This window comes from Schistocerca americana, chromosome 2 (genome assembly GCF_021461395.2).
Source record: "Schistocerca americana isolate TAMUIC-IGC-003095 chromosome 2, iqSchAmer2.1, whole genome shotgun sequence".
NCBI lineage: Eukaryota > Metazoa > Arthropoda > Insecta > Orthoptera > Acrididae > Schistocerca > Schistocerca americana.
In genome coordinates this window covers 197,058,890-197,080,461 of record NC_060120.1, presented here as the reverse complement: position 1 = coordinate 197,080,461, position 21,572 = coordinate 197,058,890, and the positions used below count along the sequence as shown (strand labels likewise).

General features: G+C 39.8%; 1 protein-coding gene across 3 annotated transcripts in view; it reads right to left on the bottom strand.

The window, feature by feature from the left end:
* Positions 1-21,572, bottom strand: part of LOC124590782 — a 281,346-nt gene that overhangs the window by 101,111 nt on the left and 158,663 nt on the right. For 2 of the 3 annotated variants that reach the window (XM_047131675.1, XM_047131677.1), the window contains 2 exons: positions 17,087-17,222; positions 7,778-8,007 (listed from right to left, as the gene is read on the bottom strand). In XM_047131675.1, coding sequence (XP_046987631.1) covers positions 7,778-8,007; positions 17,087-17,222 — 366 coding nt within the window. The remainder of the gene's footprint in view (positions 1-7,777; positions 8,008-17,086; positions 17,223-21,572) is intronic. The other variant, XM_047131676.1, reaches the window with a different exon arrangement.

Genomic DNA, 21,572 nt, shown 5'->3' with positions numbered 1-21,572 from the left:
CCCTTACTGAAGATAAGAGATGGCCAGCAATTCTGACTCAAAATTTAGTAACTCGCATACTTAGCATTTGAGTACATAGCACTTCATCAGTTATTAGTACACTTCAGCTGAGCAGCCTGTAGTGACTGCTTCTGCCAATTGATGTACTCATTCTACTTCCCTGAAGGTTCTGCTTCATGATGGGTTTTATGAAACGGGTGTGTGACTGACTACCTGGATGTACAGCAGAAATGCTGAGACACAGATAGGACAACAAAAATATTGTCACAAATAAGCTTTTGACCAGCACGGCCTTTGTCAAAAACAGACAAAACACACACACACACACACACACACACACACACACACACACACGCACACACATGAAAACGAAACTCACACACACACACACACACCCACACACACACACACACATGACTGCAGTCTCTGCCAACTGAAGTGTGGCTTCAGTTGCCAGAGACTGCAGTCATGTGTGTGTGTGTTGTGCTTGTGTGTGTGTGTGTGTGTGTGTGTGTGTGTGTGTCATCTGTTATTGACAAAGGCTTTGCTGGCCAAAAGCTTATTTCTGACAGTCTTTTTGCTGTGCCTATATGCCACTCGGCATCTTCGCTATATGGTGAGTAGCAACTTTCCTTTTCATAATACTGTTACATTCCTTCCTCGATTTTCCATTATTTGACTAACTGAATGAATGTGCCATTTGGAAAGCAGCAGGGGGTGTTTGCAGAACTGAAGCAACTCACAGGTCATGCCTCGATAGCTCAGTCTAAGAGCACTACTTGTGAAAGGCAGGGCAAAGGAGTCAAGTTCTAATACTTCACACAATTTATATCTGACAGGAAGTTTCAAAACAGCATTCACACTGCTGCAGAATAGAAGATTTATCCCAGGATTTTCTCTCTCTTGTTATTTACTGCTCCATCTGCCATAAATGTGGTATCTACCAAATATAAGTTATGATTTGGCTTTCTTCACCCTCTTAGTGTTCTCAATAGTTTCTCTCATCAGTTTTGCATCTTTTACTCTCTCATCTTTTCGAATACATTTCCAAATAATTCATTTAATATGGCATATTCAGTAATGTTCCCATAGTTATCTACAGTTTAATTTCAGATTTTGCCTTCTTCTTACTTCTAACAACTTTTGTTGTTCACTAAGTTTCTTCATTAAATACAAGGTGGTATTCAAAAGTTCACAAAATTTTAATTTTTCATGCAAATGGCTATGAGTACACTGAAACACTGTTAGACACCTGCCCATACACCCTTCCTGAATCAGTGTAGCAAGTGGCTGAGAACTGAGTGATTTGGTTAGTTGTTGGTGAGGTTATTTCCATTGTCATGTTTCTGCGAGTTTGTGATTTTACGATGGCAACTTCAAAGAGCAGTGTGTCTGCATTAAGTTTTGTTTTAAGCTTGGGAAAACCACAGCAGAAATCCACAAATCTGCAACAAGCTTTAGGAGACAGGTCAGACATAAGAACATCACTGGCATAAGCATTTCATATATAGGCAAAGGTCAACAGATAATGATGACTGTCCCAGGTTAGTTAATTACTTAGTTTCATGTTCTGTGGAATATTTGTAAAATTAATTGTAATGAGGTGTCCTGGACAGGTAATCAAAAATTGTGGTGGCAGGAATGTGCATCCCTTTTTGTGCTAAAGACAACTTATGTAGCGTAATCTCATTTTCTCCTCTAGTATTATAATTATGTGCATCACTGCTTCATTTGAACTGCAGTGAATTATTTACAATAGACTTCATGAGGAAATAAATATACTGTGAGGCAGTATTCAAAATGCCTACCTCCTTAAACAGATGTCTAGAAGGTGGTCATGGGTGAGCACTACATATTATTCTTACAGCATGTGTTTGTGCAATGAGCGCTTCCACTCTTAAAGTTGATTTACCCCAGAGCATTATTCCATATGACATTATTGAATGAAAATATGCACAATATTGAACTTAAGAAATTTGCCTCTCCTCAAGATTTGCAATGATTCTAAGTGCAAACGTCATTGAACTAAGTTGTTTTAGGAGTTCCAATTCCCCCCCTCCCATTCCAGTTTAAATTCTCATCAATGTGGTCAGCTATTAACCAGCATCACACCAGAAAGCGGATGGAAAGTCAGGGATCTCATTCTGCTACATTGTAGATAGACCATACATGACTACTGCAACATCTTGAGAGTAAGTTATGGTAAATGTGAATGTATTCCACCAGAAGAATTGAAAATTAGAAGGATTGTGGAGAAGTTTGACCATAACTCTTACAAGATGGTAAGTCTGCAAGGTACTTAACAACTGCTTCAAGATGTTCCAAACTTTCTTTCAAGGATAGTCTTTGATTACGAAAGTTGACTGTAAAGCTGTGATCTTGAAACCAGGCAAAAATTACCACAATAGAAATCCCCTAGGCCAAAAATACTACATGTACAGTTGTTCCCTCATCCACCATCCAAAACAAGTTGAAGGGGTGAAGGCCTGATAAACTGAGGGAAATGAATCACACACACTATAAAAGAAAGATTTCCACAGGATAGACTACCAAGGGGACAGAAACATTATAATTGGTCTTTTCACTCCCAGAGGGACTACTTTGAAGGTGATGTGAAAAATGAGATGTAGGTAATGCAAAGCAATTTTAATTAATTATATATTTTGGATACCACATCATAACTGCCTCTTTTTTTATGTTTTCATTTTCTAAGGTGCTGAACTATTTGTCTTATTTAACCTGTTATGCCTTCTTATTCTTGAATAAATCCTCATAAGCTACTATTCTGATTACTTGCCTGATGAGTACTTTTCTTTCTATGCCATGTCTCCTTTTACTCCATACTTTACTATTCTATGATCACTTAAAATTCTAAAGAGGTGCACAATAGTGACATCCATGACAATATCTTAATGTTTGATAAAATATAGTCAATTTCAATGTTAGTTCAATTTGGTCCTTGTAATGTTTATTTTAAATTTGCTTTCTTCTCAAAGAATGTATTAATGACAAACACATGCATCTCAACAAATTTTACTAATGTAGATCACTCATTTCTGGAGTAATACTCAAAGTTTTCTAACAACAAATCATTTATCCTACTTCTGTATTAGAATCCCCCTCATCTTGTGGTGAGATTTTCTGTTATTTATCAGTTACTGTAACTCTTCATAGAAGTCTACCTCCTTACCATAATATGCGGAGACTGGTGCAGAGAACTGCACAATATATAATGGAATATCTTCTTCTTCTTTAACAAGTCTAGTGATTATATCAGAGTTCCTTTCAATATCTGTAACTGTGCTTCTGATTTTCTTGTTTAAAACAAAGCCTACACCTGAATTCCACTCCTCCTATATTTCTCTGTATTTAAAGATATGTTTTGATTTTCATTATATTTGGTCTTGATTTTTATTTTATTTTTCTCCAGCTGTTAAAAGCCTCCTCTGTCTTATTTGGCTTTACTAAAATTCTCTTCCAAATACCTTACACTGCATTTGGATCTTAGACTTCTTCAATTTATTGTTCACAAATAAATTGCTTTTCTATACCCCATGCCATTACATATTCAGTTATATTTAATGTAGTGAAATGTGGGTGCAGAAGCTGGCCACGATCTGTTGGCTAAAGCCATTTTCCAAGTTCTCTGAATCCACTGTTCCCAGTATACTGTTACCTAGATCAGAATTTGCATGTGAGCTTGAATGTGTCATCTGGGCTGTTAAGAACTATACCCCTTTTACACTAGCTTCTCAGTGTCCACAGATATTGGCAAGATGTGCAACCAGTCAGTTTTTGGGTCACACTTCATACAAGTAGTCCAGAGCAAGGTAGTTTCAATTCACAGTTCTGTTCTGCTGTGTAAGTTGGTGACCAGCCCATCCACATTTGTTCCCCACATAAAGTGAATCATAAATATTGTTATCTTTATTCTTACTAATAGTTTCACAGTGTGGATGTCTGTATTGGGCACTTGGACATATCCTGGTTAGTTCAATTAAACCAGCTTCTCTATTAGCAGATACTGTAAAGGGGATCCTTGGTCACACAAGGGATGATCCTTGTGGTTAATGGTACCAGCCAGATAGGTATTTTGGGTTAAAGCCAAAGTCCAGACAGACAATAACCAAGAAAAATAGAAGCTTCATGTACATTAAAGAGAGATAAAGCAAAGGGTAGTATCAATTTCCTTCATCAAAATAACAGGGGAATAAAAAATAAAGTAGATGAGCTATCAGTATGTTTAGATGATCTCAAACATAAGAATGAGATTGATATACTTTGTCTGAACACCATGTAACTGTGGGGATGGAAAGCGTCAGTATAAATGGGTATAATTTTGCATCTTACACTTGCAGATCTAGAACAGATAAAGGAGAAGTTGCCATTTACACAAAACAAGGGCACAAGTACAAAACGGTAGAATGAAGCAAATTTTGTGTCGATCAGCACTTTGAAGTTTGTGCATGTGAACTACAGCTAGCTATGTAGCAACAGTGTACAGGTTCCCATTAGAAGATTGAAAGTGTTCATAAAAAAGCTTGAATCCCTATTATCCTGTCTGTTAGACAAAAAGAAGTTATTAATCTGTGACGATTTCAATGAAAACTTTCTAAGCAATTCTAATAGAAAAAGTGAACTAGCAATGTTATTAATAACATAAAACTTAGAATCAGTGATCAATTTCCCTACACATATAACTCAAGACAGTAGCACGCTAATAGATGACACATTTGTACAGCAAGAGGATGTAAGACTAACACATGCTTTCCCTGTGATAAATGGATTATCAGACCAAGATGCACAACTGATTAACTTACAAAACTTAGTGTGGTGTACAGCTCTGAAACCATTAAGTAAAAGTCTAAGGCTGGTCACCCCAATATCTTTAGAGTACTGTAGAGAAAGTTTAAGAAATGTTAACTGTGGAGATGTGTATAATGAGCCAAATGTCAATGATAAATGCAACATATTTCTTGGTAAATTTATACCCATTTTTAAACACTGTTGCCCCAAAAAAATTACTAAATGTAACACCAAACAGTTTTCAAAGAAACCTTGGATCACTGCAGGTATTAAAGTGTCTTCAGAAAGAAAAAGAAAATTTTATGGGGCAGCAAGAATCAGTAAAGACCCAGAAGCAATTGTACACTATAAAAATTATTGGAACATACTGAGAAAAGCTGTCAGAAAATCAAAAAACATGTATATTAAAGATGAAATTAACAACTCGGCAATAAAATCAAATGAGTATGGAATATTGTTAGAGGAGAGAGAGGAAATGTAACCACTGGGGTAGGTAGCATTACTATTAAAGAGAATGAGACCATCTTAACCAACAGTACACAAGAAGCTAATGTACTTAACAACCATTTCTTAAGTGTAGGTGAAACAACTGGTGAAAAAGCCAAGCAGTATATTGAAGAGTCAATTTTGAGAAATCCTAGTCAGATTAATATTCATCTAACAACCTCTTGTAAAATAAGGAAAATCATTAAATCTTTGAAAAATAAATGTTCCGTTGTGGTACATGACATCTCTAACAACATATTAAAACAATGTGAAGCCGTCACAGCTAATGTTCTGAGTCATATCTGTAATGTATCACTAACTCAAGATATTTTCCCAGACAGGTTAAAATATGCCATTATCAAGCCTCTCTACAAAAAAGGGGATACCACAGATGTCAATAATTACCAGCCAGTATTCTTGCTTAAAGCATTTTCAAAAATCGTCAAGAAAGTAATGTACTCAAGAGTGTTAGCCATCTCAACAGTAATGGGATATTTAGTAAATTACAGTTTGAATTTCAAGAATGGTATTCCACTGAGACAACAATATATAATTTCACTGCCAACATAATAGAGTCTTTAATAGTAAAATGTCACCAACAGGAATTTTCTGTGACTTATCCAAAGCGTTTGATTGTATGAATCTTGACATTTTGTTACAGAAATTACAATTCTATGGTATAAATGTAACAGCATATAAGTGGTTTAAGCCATATCGTAAGTTTCTTTATATGGTTTAAGTAATTTAAGGAAGTTTCCCCTTCATCTAACTGGGGTGAAATTACATTAGGTGTTCCTTAGGGTTCGATCATGGGCCCCTTCTGTTCTTGATATATGTGAATGACCTCGCTTCTTATCTGAAACAAGAAGCTAAACTGACACTGTTTGCTGATGATACAAGCATAATTGTTAATCCATTAAAGAAACTCCAATAGAAAATTATACAAAGAATGTCTTTGGAAAAGTTACTAATTGGTTTTCTGTGAATGGGCTTGCTCTGAACTTTGAAAAAACACAGTACATCCAATTTTCTAGTGCAAGAGTACAGTTCCTTCAGTAAATATAACACATCAACAGAAGTCAGTAGCCAGGGTAGAGCATACTAAGTTTTTTGATGTACATATAGATGAGAATCTTAATTGGAAAATTCATATTATGGATCTCCTAAAGCAACTAGGTTCAGCAAATTTTTCAATAAGAATAATTTCCAATTTTGAGGTTACAATAATTAGCAAGCTAAGATACTTTGTATACTTTCACTCTCTGATGTCATATGGAATAATATTTTGGGGTAACTCAACACTTAGGCAAAAAGTATTTATTTATTTATTTATGCATTTATTTTAGGCAAAAAGTATTCACTGCTCCAAAGAAAGTGGTTAGAATAATGTGTGGGGCTCATAGTCGCACATTTTGTAGGCATCTCTTTAAAAGATTAGGAATTCTTACAGCAGCCTCACAGTACATTTACTCAGTAATGAAATTTGTTCTCAACAACATGGACCAGTTTAAAAACAACAGTGCATTCATGATTACAATACCAAAAGAAAGAAAGACTTACACTATCCTCTACTTAACCTCTCTTTGGCACAGAAAGGGGTAAAATATGCTGCTGTAAAACTTTTCGCTAAATTACCAGATGAAATAAAATGTCTGACAGACAGCAGTAACAGTTTTAAAAATAAATTGAAGTCATGTCTCCCTGACAATTCCTTCATTACCTTAGATGAATTCTTGTAGAGGAATAAACAAACCTGTAGGTATAGTACAGGCATTTTGTGCCATTTAAGGGAATGGAGTAGATAATAAAAATTTTAAGCTTCAAGAAAAAATAAAAAAAAAATAAAAATCTTACTCGTGTGTATTTCTTATGCACTTGAGATGTTCCACATTACAATGGTTACCATGAGACTGATCAATGGAACACATAACGAACAAACAGTACAATGTGATTCAACTTATGCAGCCTGTTACTTGTCATATTTATAATAAAATATGGCAGCAGGAGAAAAACATATAAAAGACATGGATATGTACAAGATTTTGGAGCCTGTGGCTCCTTCTTCTGGCAGAAGTACTGACAAGAAAGAGAATGGGATGAAGGAAAAGGACTGTCCAGGTTTAGGAAATGGGGAGAGCCACAGAGAAACTGCCCAGAACACCAGGGTTTCTCATCCAGTGCAGACACGAACAATCAATCTATCCTTCGTGTCCCATCCGTCCCCAGACCCAGGGTTCTGTAACTCTCCTTACTTCCTAAACCTTGCCAGTCTTCTTTCTTCATCTCCCTTCCTTTCCCTCCAGAACTTCTGTCAGAACAAGGAGCCATTGGCTCTGAAAGGTTGTGGACTTCTTTATCCTTATGTGTGTGTGTTTTTTTTTTCTGCTGCTGCTGCTTGGTGAGTATATTTTTTATTCACCAATATTATATTTTCAAACACTGATTATTTTCAATGTTATAATAAAATATGTCATTTTTCACATACCTGAGAGCAATAGGCTTCATGAAGAGCTATATTGCCAGGAAGACTGCGGCCACAGCATCTACAGGGTCGCAACTTTCTGTGTTGTTGTAAGTGTCTGCACAAGTTACGGTATCGAAATTCACGGCGGCAAATTGGGCATCGTAATGGTTTGGGCTGCGGTGGTGACTGGTTACCAGTAGCAGTCTTTTCAGAACCTTTGTTCAGGTATTTGGTGCATGAAAAACCACCTGCTATGAAAGGAACTTCTATAAATATAAGAATCTGAAGCAAAATCTTAATTTATTATTAGTTTCAACTTTAATTCATTGATTTAATGCATAGAAGATTCATTCAAAATTTGCACTAAACTTCATATTGAATTAATTTACAATACATTTATAAACCCTTGAGTGGGTGCACCTGTGTGTAAAGTGTGCCAACCACAAATAACATTGTCTTTTACCATACCACTGTTGTTTTACAATTTCAAGTCCACACCTATTCCTTCATCATTGCTTCAGCTAACACAGTGATATGTTCTGTTGTCATACGTCCATGTGAGAGTCAGTAATATAAAATAAACAGATAGCTATGTGAGAAAAAAAATTTATGACCCATGGAAGAAAATGATCTAGATCATGAGCTGCAGCACACTGGGATCTGATCCAACTGGACTGTTTAATGCTTTGAGTGGGTCACTACTGTGGGGTAACACTTGTATGTGGCAACATATTGATATATTTAAAGATTATTTTATTATTATTTAATTAAACAATGCTTTAGTTCATATAATGTAAGTTTATTTTACTAGTGTTTAATTAAACTAAGACTAAACTGTGAGTTTTCTCGTACATGATTACCTTGGTAACATAGAGACAGCTACTCTTGACATGCATAGAGAGTATCAAGTATGCCTGCTTGTGTTATGAGAAACAGCATGCCCGCTCAAGGGTTAAGATGGACATTACACAAAATCTTGAAAACCCTAATTAATTACTTCATAGTTTTCAACCATTCTGAAAAAAAGGATAAGGAATGAGGTGGGATCAATAGGAATAGATATAATTAAAACTATGAGAAGAAAGAAACTGGGTCATCAGATTCTGCAACAACAATCCACATGGTCATGAAGTTTGTGTTGTGTGTGGACAGTTGTTGATACTGTGGGACTTGGAAGCAGACATGATTTTGAAGGTATTGAATAAACACAGGAAAGAAGAGACACAAAGGATACTGAGAAGAGCAATGCTATAGAGAAGAATAACATAGGAAAACATCACAGGGTTGTAGGATGGAAGGAAAGCCAGGTAGGAATATCAACAGTGTAGAAAAAGATAGTTGGCTATTTAACATCGAGATGACATGTTAAGTTGCAGACATGTATAAATAAAAGGCACTTACACAAAGCTTTCGGCCACAGCCTTCATCAGAAACAGAGAAACACACACCATTCATACACACAAGCAAACACATCTCATTCACACATGACTGCCAACTCAGGCAGCTCGAGGCAGAATGTAACTGTTATGTGGGATGGAAGCAGCAATCTGGGGGGGGGATAGTAGTCTACGGGTGGAGGGAGAGAGGAAAATTGTCTGGCGATGTGTACAGGGACTAGCACGACAACAGGCACAGTGTCAGGAGGTTGTGGGCGGGAGGTGGGCAAAAAAAGGAGTGAAAGAGGACAGCATCAGGGAAAGATGTGTGGGTGCATTGGCAGAGGGTGAAAAATGAGGAGAGTGGGAGACTAGAATTGGGAGGAGATGATAGGACAGAGGGGGTGGAAACTGTTGGGTGGAGCATTTGGGGACAGTATGTTACTGCAGTTTGAGGCTGGGGTAATTACTGGAGCAGAGAATGTGTTGTAAGAATAGCTCCCAACTGCACAGTTCAGAAAAGTTGGTGGTGGAGGGGAGCATTCAGATGGCTCGGCTAGTGAAGCAGTCATTGAACTGAAGCAAGTTATGTCAAGCTTCATGTTGTGTCACAGGGTGGTCTACTTTGTTCTTGGCTACTGCTTGGTAGTGGCCATTCAACCTGGTTGGTAGTCATACCAATATAAAAAGCTGTGCAATGTTTGAAGCAGAGCTGGTAAATGGCATGGCTGCTTTCAAAGGTGGCCCTGGCCCCTGATGGGATAGGATAAACCTGTGACAGGACTGGAATAGGGAGTGCTGAGTGGGTGGATTGGGCAGGTCTGGCACCTGGCTTTTACACAGGGATACGATCCTCGTGGCAAGGGGTTGGGATTGGAAGTGGCATTGGGACAGACTAGACTGTTGTGGAGGTTGGATTGGTGACAGAACACCACTTTAGGAGGGAAGGGAAGTTCTCGTGTAGCACGTCCCTCATTTCAAGGCATGATGATAGGTAACAAAAGCTCTGGCAAAGTCTGTGGTTCAGTTGTTCCAGTCCAGGGTGGTACTGGGTGACAAAGAGGACACTCCTTTGTGGCTGGTTCTTGGGGGTAGTGGGAAATTGGAGTTGTGAGGTGAAAAGGCACAGATCTGTTTGCAGACTTATTTGTGAAGGCCTTCATGAAACCCTCAGCATACTGGGCAAGGGAGTTCTTGTCCTGCAAATACACATCCTCTGGGTAGCCAGGCTGTGTGGGAGACATTTTTTTGTGTGGAAGGGATGATATCTGTTGAAGTGGAGGTGCTGTTGGTGGTTGGTGGGTTTAATGTGAACAGAGGTGCAAGTGGAACAGTCAGAGAGGAGGAGGTCAACGTCTAGGAAGGTGGCACGCTGGGTTGAGGAGGACCAGATGAAGCAGACGGGAGAGAAGGTGTTGATGTTGTGAAGGAATGAAGATAGGATGTCTTGGCCCTCAGTCCCTCTAACCAAAATCAGTGTAATTCCAACATTGAATCCTGCCTCACATTGTGCTTGCCACCATCCAACCATGATCCTCCTCCCCCACCCCCACCCCCCTCCCACCTCCCACAGCAAACCACCTGCTGGTCGCCTTCCAGAGACTCCTTACCTCCAATTTAGGCTCACCATCTTCTGCAGGTCCCTTCCTCAGAACACAAACCTTTCAGCAGAAGAAATAGTACCCATACACAACTTCAAAACAAATCCTGCCTGCAGACAAAGGTTCCACCACTGTTGTTATGAATCACAGTGACTACCTGCAGAATGTCTCCACCAATTACCTGACTTCTCCACCTATAAACTCTGCCAGAGTGATCCCATCCCAGAAGTCCAATACTACCTCAAATGTCTGCTTAAAACATTATGCTCTTCCCAGAAAATTTCCCCTGAATCCATTTCCCTCCTCACCCCTATGATACCCCAACACAACCACCTTCTACATGCTCCCAAAATTCAACAAACAACCCCAGATGCCCCATTATGGCTGGTTATTGTGCCACCACTGAAAGAATTTCAGCTGTCATTGACCAACACCTACAATCAACTGTTAATAATCTAGCCTCTCTTGTCAAATATACCAACCATTTCCTTCAGTGGTTCTCCACCATCCCCACCCCTTTACCTCCTGGTTCCCTACTCATCACTGTAGATGCCACCTCTGTATATACCAACATTCCTCATGCCTGTGGTCTTAACACAATTGAATACTACTTTCCCAATGTCTTTGACACTCCAAACCCACCACTCATTCCTCATACACCCAGCGACAGTGTATTTGCAGTAACTAGAACCAGCCACAAAGGAGTACTCCCTTCATCACACGGTACCACCCCAGACGGAACACCTGAATCACATCCTTTACCTATCATCATGCCCTGAAATGAGGGTCATGCTACCCAAAATCCCCCCACCCCTCCGACAGTGGTATTCTGTTGCCCACTCAATCTTCACAACATCCTAGTCCATCCCTACACTACTCCCAATCACAACCCCCACCACAAGGATCATATCTCTGTGGAAGACCCAGGTGCAAGACCTGCCCAACCCACCCACTCAGCACTTCTTATTTCAATCTTATCACAGGTTTATCCTACCCCATCAGGGGATGGGCCACCTTTGAAATCAAACATGTCATTACCAGCTCTGCCAGTCATTGCACAGCTTTTTATATTGGTATGACTACCAACCAGATGTCCGCCAGGATGAATGGCCACTGCCACACTGTGGCCACGAGGAAAATTGGCCACCCTGTGGCACAACATGCAGATGCTGTATTTCAGTGGTTGCTTCATTACTCAAGCCACCTGGATCCTCCCATCCACCACCAGCTTTTCTGAACTGCAAAGATGGAAGTTATCCTTACAGCACATTCTCTGCTCCCGTAATTATCCCAGCCTCAACCTACGGTAACCTACTGTCCCCATACCCTACACCAAACAGTTTCCACCCCTCCTGTCCTATCATCTTCTCACCATTCTTGTCTCCCACTCTCTTTGTTTGCTGCCCTCTGTCAATGCACCTGCCTATCTTTCTGCGCTCCTCTCCTTTATGGGAAGGAGTTCCCAAAATTCATGGAAAATGAACAACTGAAGAAGGAAGAAAACACAGATGCATACAGAAACAAGCAGATGTTCAAATGGATGGACAAGAGAGATGTAGTAATGGCCGCTACGTTCCATGACATCACATTTGTTAAGTAAATCCAAACAGTGATGACATGCAAAATCCACCTGTTGTCATGGATCACAACAAGAAAATGGTAGAGGGTTGTAAGTTACAAAGCTAAGCTTTTTCACTATTTATAGTACACTACAAGCTTCAATGTATACATCCTGTATTAAAAAAAATATGGTGACAAAAAAATCAAATTTTAGTTCATGATTATTTTCGGTGAATAGTTGGTTGTATCCTCTCCACTAAAACGACCAGTTGGACGCCCACTTAAAATGCCAAAAGTGACTTGTCTTACGGACAGTTATTTTCTGGCCTTTTTACAAAGCACAACAAAGAAAACACTAACAAGGAGGTGTGGAATATGCATTTTTTTCCTACTTTCATTCTTCACTCGTAGGAGAGGAGGGGGCTGTTCAAGATCCAGCCCATTAAGGGTCACGGTTCTATTCAGCAAGTTATCACACAAGCTGATAGTGGGGCAGATAGGTGATCCCAATTGGGAACAAATGCAAGCACAGCTTACCAGTTCCAGCATATGCCTTACAATCAAGGGAAACCTTTTGAAAACCTTGGTCAGAACCGGGGGATTGGAATCATTTTAATTTATCACGGAGGATGATGTCCAAGCCAAAAATGAAAATGTTATGTATATGTAAGGTTTTTAAATGTAGTATTTGTGCATATGTGTTACTGAACAGTGTGAGGTGTGTTGTATGTCCAACCAACATGTTATGTATATGTAGGGTGTGTACATGTTGTATGTGTATGTACATGTTGCAGAACAATGTGAGGTTTGTTGTCTCTCCGAACATTCATGAGGAGAGGCTTTCAAAAAGAGACCTCTCTCTGGTGTGCAGAATGTGAAATTCTCTTGCATGTATCACTATATTTTAAAATATTTCACATGCAAGATGAACTTTAATTTGCAAAAACTGACATATAGTTTTCAGAGAAAATTTGCAATCACATGCTGCACAACACATTTCTTCGTATGCCAAGTTTCCATTCATTTTTTAACTTTTCATTAAATTTTATTTACATGTTTTCTTTCGTTATTTTTGGTCTAACATGTAAGAATTTCCTAACTACTCCCAATGCATTACATGACATAAACTTTTCACAAATTGATGTTTTGTCTTTGGGGAAAATTTGCAATCACTTTTAGTACAATATATTTTATTGTCCATCTAACCTGCAATCATTTTCAAACATACATTCTATTTTATCATAATCCATTTTAATTTCTGTTCATAAATTATAATTCACAAAGATATGTTTTCAATAATGGGCAAGGCCTGTGTTGAGACTGCATCAGCCTCCACGAGGGCAAATTATCCATTGAAGCAGAGGTGAGTCAATGAAAAATACTGACTTAAGTGGTTAAATGGAATAAATTAAGAAAATATATATCTACTATTGCTGTTGTAGCAAAAAGCGGAGATACTAAGGATTCCAGATCAAAAGAGGCACACAGTGTAGATTATTAGACAGGGTTTTAGAGTTTTTTCTTACTTCTCATTAATGATGTGTCAAAGCACATACTAAATTATTCAGTTATAATCAAGTGCCAAACTTGTATATACTGTGAAATGGATCAAAGTAAATTATATCATGAACTGAATGAAATCAAATAATTTTGTAGCCTACACACGCATCCCAATAACATTCAAAATGCACTATATTCAGCTCTCAATAGAAAATTCCACAGAGAAAGGTGTTTTGTGCTTGTCTACAATACTACAGAGCTGCGACAATATGGCTACGAAATACAGATACTTTCACTATTCATTCATGACTACCTATACTGCCATTTTTTACATCCCATTTTTGGCTTATATAGCATTCTCGGCTATCTTAAAGTCAGTTATGAAGTATTTATAATAAAAATGCTCTAGACAACTCTACAATGATGGGTTCAGTTGTCAGTTAGCTTCTTGCTAAGAATTATGAAAATGTTACATTCAATTTTCTATTGTAAATATTCTATTAAGAAACTCACTGTCATTAATACTGTCACATACGTGCAACATATCTGCATCTCTAAAATATGGCAAGCATTAGTAAAGATCAATGAAGGCTCAGCTAGAGCTGCTGGATTTGATTGACTTCTCTGTATTCAGAGAAGCCCATCAAAGGGTTATGGACATATGCTGAGTGTTCCAGAATGAACTCTGGTTGAGCTGCAGTTCAAATACAGTTGTCAACAGAAGCACTGATCTGAGCTCGCAGACTAGGGAAATAAGATAAAGATGTCAAAGAGAGAAGGAACGCTTGGAAAAGATGGTAGACCACATAAGGCAGCAATTTTTTGGAGATATCACAAGACATTCTATGAACTGTGAACATCCCTCGATATGACACTGGACATGTCTGACATCACACAGAGCAGAATATAAATCTGTGGACAGGAGGTCCAAGAATCAGTGAAGAATTAACAATGATTTAAGGAGTCATCTTATGAGAGGCTCTGAAGCCTTTTAGAGTAGTTATGAGTCTAGCTGAGAATTAATAGCCAGTAAGAGACTCTCAGGCAGCCTAGGTAAGCCCACAGCTTCACTGCCAGCCTAAGTCTCACCTATGTATCTCAGAACCCTAATCAATGTGGAGAGCAGTTAGTTCCAATGTTAGTCCCGGTCAGAGATCAACTGAATGTATTATAAGTGTGCCTTGATTCACTCTTTGTTTAATTTAATTATGTGGGTAAAATAAAAGAACTCAAGTGTAATTATTGTTTGGTACATTAAAATATGTTATACCAAACGTAGCTCTTCTCTTATAACACGTTCAGAATCTCGTTAAGTGTCCAGCCAACCTTTTATCATCTCAAAATTGTAGCTATCACAGCTCAAAATTAGCCTAGTGTATTTGGCTTCTGCTACCCAATCCTGCCTCTGTGTGGTGAAATCACTTGCAGGATGCAAACAGATTTAAGCATTATGTTGTTTGGCTAAGGTTAGTTCAGTGACAGGACAGTAGGCAACTATTAGAGTGGTTTGAGAAGTTATCGGAATGGAACAGAAAAAAAGTACTTATATCACTGAAACTTTTTATTTTTCAATGTAGTCTCCTCATAGAGTAATGCACTTGGTCCAACAATGTTCTAGTGCCTTGATCCCATCTCGAAAATGAGTTTCCTCCAGGCCTGCAAAATAGTTGTCAACTCCAGCTATCAATTCTTCGTTTGAAGTGAATCTTTGTCCACCAAGAAAAATTTTCAGTTTAGGGAAGAGACGAAGTCTGACAGAACCATATCAGGTTAATAAGTTGGGTGTGCTAACAATTCATACCTTATTTTGTGTAATTTTGCCATGGCGACGGCACGTGTGCGGGTGCGCATTGTCTTGATGGAAGATCGAATTTCTTCCTTGCTAAACCTGGCCTTTTTTTGCGGGTCTTTTGTTGCAAATTGTCCAGGAGGTTAGAATAGTATTCTACAGTAATTGTTTGCCCAGTGGGGAGATAATCTACAAACAGAATCCCCTTCGCATCCCAGAACACTGATGCCATGACCTTTCCCGCCGAAGGAATTGGCTTTGCTTTTTTGGTGGCAGAGAATCAGCATGTTTCCAATGCTCTGATTGTTGCTTTGCTTCTGGGGTATAGTAGTGCATCTAAGTTTCATCTCTGGTCACAAGCCAATGCAAAAAATCTTGTTCGTTTCTTCTAAAATGGGTCAAACATTGTTTCGATATGTCCATTCTCACGCGTTTTTGATCCACCATCAAGAGTCGCAGCACTCATCTTGTATACAATTTTTTCATTTCTAATTCTTCAGTTAAAATGTGATATACCCTTTGAAATGATGTATGGCAAGCGTGAGCAATTTCACTCACTTTTAATTGGCGATCCTACATGACCATTTTGTGCACTTTTGCAATGATTTCTGTAGCAGTGACACATCTTGGCCGACCACTGCGCAGATCATCATCTAAGTTCTTCTGACCAAATTTAAATTCATGTGTCCACTTGGCAACAGTTGAATATGAAGTAGCAGAGTCTTCCAATGTATTCTGGAAATCAGCATGAACGTCCTTTGCTGTCATACCTTTCTTTACGAAGTACTTAATCACTGCTCGAATCTCGATTTCTTCGACCTTCCACAAGTAATTTCAAGGGAATAACAGAGCCATGTCACTGCCACAGCTCTCTTCCAAGAGTACTGATGTGGTATGTGTTTACATGCAACAGTCCTATGAATATTACGTGAACAACTCATTGCGCTAGTGCTGACCTCTCATGGTGATTCCGAGAACTTTTCAAACCACCCTCACACTTAAAAGAAGCTACTACTTCTGTGCAGCAAACACACCAATGAAAACTGCATGTAACAAGAAGGCACTTCATCATACTTGTACATAATATTCTTTAACATTTAACAAAGATCTTACATGAAGTGGTTAAAAACTAACTTTTCATAAGGAATACTACATGTGCTCCCCAAAAACAATCATTCACCGGTTCCCACCATTTCACTTATATATGTCACAAGACTCTTTCTTTTTGAGAGAGCAACCTGTTCAATTTGGCTTCTTCTCAGTTACAGTTTCTCTCAATATCAGAGCAATTCCTGTCTAGACCTCATTAGTTCAGCATATCGCAAGGGACACACCGTAAGGAAAATCTTTAGGAATGTGGAATGAGTCAACATATTCACTAATGAAGTAAATTATCTAACAGAAACTGCATTCATAATTAACTACCATAAAACTGCACATGCTTAATCAAGTTAAGTGTAACACAGTAAAGGTAAGTCATTAAAAACAAAAAACAATTTTTTACCAATATGTTTCACCATATGTTTTCTAAGCATCAGTTTTGTGCTGAACGTCTTGTGGCAGAAAGTACAAACTAAAAAGTTTGATTTATCAGCACCAAAACAAGAGTGGTTAACCAGATTCTCCTTCCGGGCAAATACCTGAAACACAGAAACTGCACACAATAACAATAAAAAAAGGGAAAGAGCCACTTAGTAAACCCAGTTATATGGAGTCCACAGGAAACTAGGTACAGCTTGACAAATGTTTCAGATAGACATTGTTAAGAACATTCTTCAGCAGTCAGATCTGTATCAACACCTATAACCTGAGTTCTGTTGTTAATTTCCGAATAAGATTTTCACAGTGCATTAACAGACAAAAAATTTGTAAGTGAACACTTCGTCAATGACAAAAATGTTTCCCCTGACCATAACGTCCAGCTAATCATTATTAATAGCTTACTTGATTACAGTGAAGTGGTATCATGGAAAGCAGATAGAGTAATTAATGAACAGTCAACAGACAGTTTCAGGGTAATCTTTCAGTAAGCTCACTAGAAAACCATGTATAATGTGACAGGCGTCAATGCTAATTTTAAACAATGGAAAATCCAGAATGGAATGTAAGAAATTATGAAAAGGATAGTTGCTACTCACCACATAGTGGAGATGCTGAATTGCAGAAGGCATAACAAAAAAACTGTCAGAATGTGAGCTTTTGTCAAAAACACAAAACTTGCACCCACACGTACACTCACACAAACACAACTCACACACACATGATCACAGTCTCTGGCACCTGAAGCCAGACTGTGAGCAGTAGTGCATGATGGGAGAGGCAACATGGTGGAGAGTGTAAGGAGGAGACTGAGGGTGGGGAAATATAGCAGGGCAGCAGTGGGGAGTGGTAAAGTGCTGCTTGTGGGAGCATACAGGGATGAAGTGGAGAGAGGGCAGGACAGCTAGGTGCGCTCAGGAAGTTATACGGAGAGCTGGGAGAGAGGGGAGGGGGGGGGGGGGGGGACAGCAGAAAATGAGAGAAATAAAAAGATTGAGGATGCTTTGGTGGAACAGATGGCTGCGCTATGCCAGAATGGGAACAGGGAATGGGCTAGATGGATAAGAAGATTGAGGCCAGGAGGGTTAGGGGAACACAACATATAGTGCAGGGAGAGTTCCAATGTGTGCAATTCAGAAAAGCTGGTATCGGTGAGAAGGATCCAGGTAGCACAGGCTGAGAAGCAGTCACTGAAATGAAGAAAGTCATGTTGGGAGGCATGCTCAGCAACAGCATGGTCCAGCTCTTTCTTGCCCACAGTTTGTCAGGGGCCATTTATGCGGACAGACAGCTCGTTGGTTGTCATGCCCAAGGATAGTGGGTACGACATTTCCCATTTCAGGACATGACAAGGCTAGTCAAAACCCTGGCAGAGAATGTAATTCAGTTTCTGCAGTCCAGGATGGTACTGAGTCCTGAGGGGAATACTCCTCTGTGGCTGATGGTGGGTCTTTGGGAGGTGGTGGTGACTGGAAAGATAAGGCACAGGTGATCTGTTTCTGTGCAAGGTTGGGAGGGTAATTACAGTCTCTGAAGGCCTCAACGAGACCCTCGGTATATTTCTGGAGGTACTGCTCGTCACTACAGTTGTGACAGACATGGGTGGCTAGGCTATGGAAGGGACTTCTTGGTATGGAAAGGATGGCAGCTGTCAAAGTGGAGGTACACTGGCGGTTGGTAGATCTGCTAAGGACAGAGATACTGATGTAGCCATCTTTGAGGTGGAGGTCAACATTGAGGAACGTAGCTTGTTGGGTTGAGTATGACCAGGTGAAGCAAATGGGGAAGAAGATGTTGAGGTTCTGAAGGAGTGTGGATAGGGTGTCCTGATCGTCAATCCAGATCACAAAGATGCCATCAATGAATCCGAACCAGGTGAGGGGTTTGAGAGTTTGGGTGTTTAGGAAGGATTCCTCTATACAGCCATGAACAGGTTGGCATATGATGGCGCCAAGCATGTGCCCATGGCCATACCCCAGATTTTTTTTGTAGGTAATGCTTTCAAAGGAGAAGTAATTGTGGGTGAGGATATAGTTGGTCATGGTGCCTAGGAAGGGGGTTGTTGGTTTGCAGTCTGTCGGGCACTGGAAAGATAGTGTTCAATAGCCGTAAGACCATGTGTATTAGGTATTGTAGTGTAAAGGGAGGTGGCAACAATAGTGATGAGCAGGGCATCTCCCACTGCCACCCTTTCTTCCACAATGACCTCCACCCATTCAGATTCCATCAATTGTTAACCCTCATGAACATAGTTCTGCAAAACCATACCAATCAGGCCCAAACCTCCTTGCTATACGTTCTCTCCATCCTTAAAATTCTACTGCTATACAGTCCCAAATTCCTGAATCCCATAACACCCATTGAAATTCTTGCCCTGTGGGAACTCGAGCAACATGCATAACGTCACCTCAAAAAACTCTCCATACTGCTCACTTCCTACTCCTGTCTTGGACTACCACTATCCACCATCTCTATAACAACCTCCAAACCTCCCCCACGTCCCCTCACAGCTGACAAACCCTGTCTCACAGACCTACTGCATTTACCCCACCATCAAAAACTCCCTCCTGCCATGACACAGGATCCAGAACCTAAACACACCCAAAACACAGTCATGAATCTTTCCTCCAAAAGTCTTAGTCCCGCATCAGACTAAGGCCCCATCTTTTGCTCCTCTCCCAAATTCAGTTGTTCAGGACTTTTAAAGATCTTCTCTCCTTCCCTCGGCCCCAACAGTGGAAATAGTTTTTTGCTACCAACCCTAACAATCAGACTCAACCAAAGACCAATGTTGAATCCTGTCTGACTCAGTTCACTCCAATATCCAATCATGAAACAATCCCACTGCCCCCAAATCACCCCTGTTAACTTTCCAAAATTTCTTAACATTGAACTATGCCTCATCATCATTATTCAAATCCAAAATGCAAACTAACCTCACATCCACAGAAAGAACAACAATCCATCACCTAAAACCTGATCCCCCAAACTTATAATCCTACCTGCTGACAAAGGCTCCATTACCGTTGTTATGAACCACACACATTACCTGGCAAAAGGACTCCACCAGCTGCCAGATTCATCAAACTACAAATCCTACCACAGTGACCCCATTCCAGAAACCCGGCAGAACCCTCAGTCTCTCCTCAAATCCTTACACCCATCCCAGTACCTCTCCCCAGTGTCCATCTCTGTCCTCATCCCTGCCACTCCCCACACTCCTACCTTCTACATGCTTCCCACAGTCCATAAACCCAACCACCCACGATGCCCTATTGTGGCCAGAATTGTGCCTCACTGAGAGAATCTCTCCTTTCATAGACCAACACCTTCAGCCCATTACCCACAACCTACCCTCCTACACTGATGTCCAAAGTTAAAGCAACAAACTGCTATTTCCCCATCCTGTGTCTAATTCACAATTTAATCATACAAACTGTCAACAGATGTTACAATAATGTTCTGCATGGAAGATAGCATTCTAATCAATGGGCAACTATGACAACAATGACATTAGGGCACCTATCAAGTGGAGGGTAGTTCCACATCCATAATTGCTGTGTACACAGTCACAGATGGTGCAGTATGACACAGAGAAGATGCCTACAGAATCTCTGCTGTGGAAGGCCATAGGAAGAATGGAAGCAGGAGAGTCACAAACTGATGTGGTCTGATGGCTTAATGTGAAGTGTTACATTGTTTCTTGGTTGAGATGATAGTTTATAGAGACCAAAACTGTATCCAGGAGACCAAGACAGGACCGACCACATGTGACATAAGAAAGAGTGGACTGTTAGAGCATGATGGTGCCGCTTTACTACTGCACTGCAACTGGCATCTGACCACGCAGCATCCCTTGGATGTGTTGTATCAAGGTAAACTGTGTACAGAAGGCTTCAATAGAGTGGCCTTCGTTGTTGGAGACCTGCTGTATTTTTACCTCTGGCTTGTCATCACAGAATGGAATGTCTAGAGTGGAGCCGTCAACATACCACCTGGAAGGCCAAAAGGTGGGCCAATGTTCTTTTCACAGGTGAGTCCCGATTTGGTCTGGAGAGTGATTCTCAAGGGATTTGCATCTGGATGGCACACGGAACACAATTTCAGGACCCACACATTGTGGAAAGAGACTGATATTGAGCAGGATTCCTAATATTGTGGGCAGGGATTATGTTGACCACTACAACACTTCATGAAATTGTACAGGTGAATCAACAAAATTTAACTGCTGTCAGTTGTCATGAGGAGATCTTGGGATATCATGGGTGGCTGTAGCAAGATGCTATGGGCCTTACTTCATATTGATGGATGATAATGCTCAACCTCATAGAGCATGGGTTCTTGATGTTTTTATGGAAATAGAAAATATTGCATGCATGGTGTGGCCTGATCATTTGTATTCCACAGAGCATGTCTGGGATGCACTAAGGAGATGGGTTGCATCACATCAG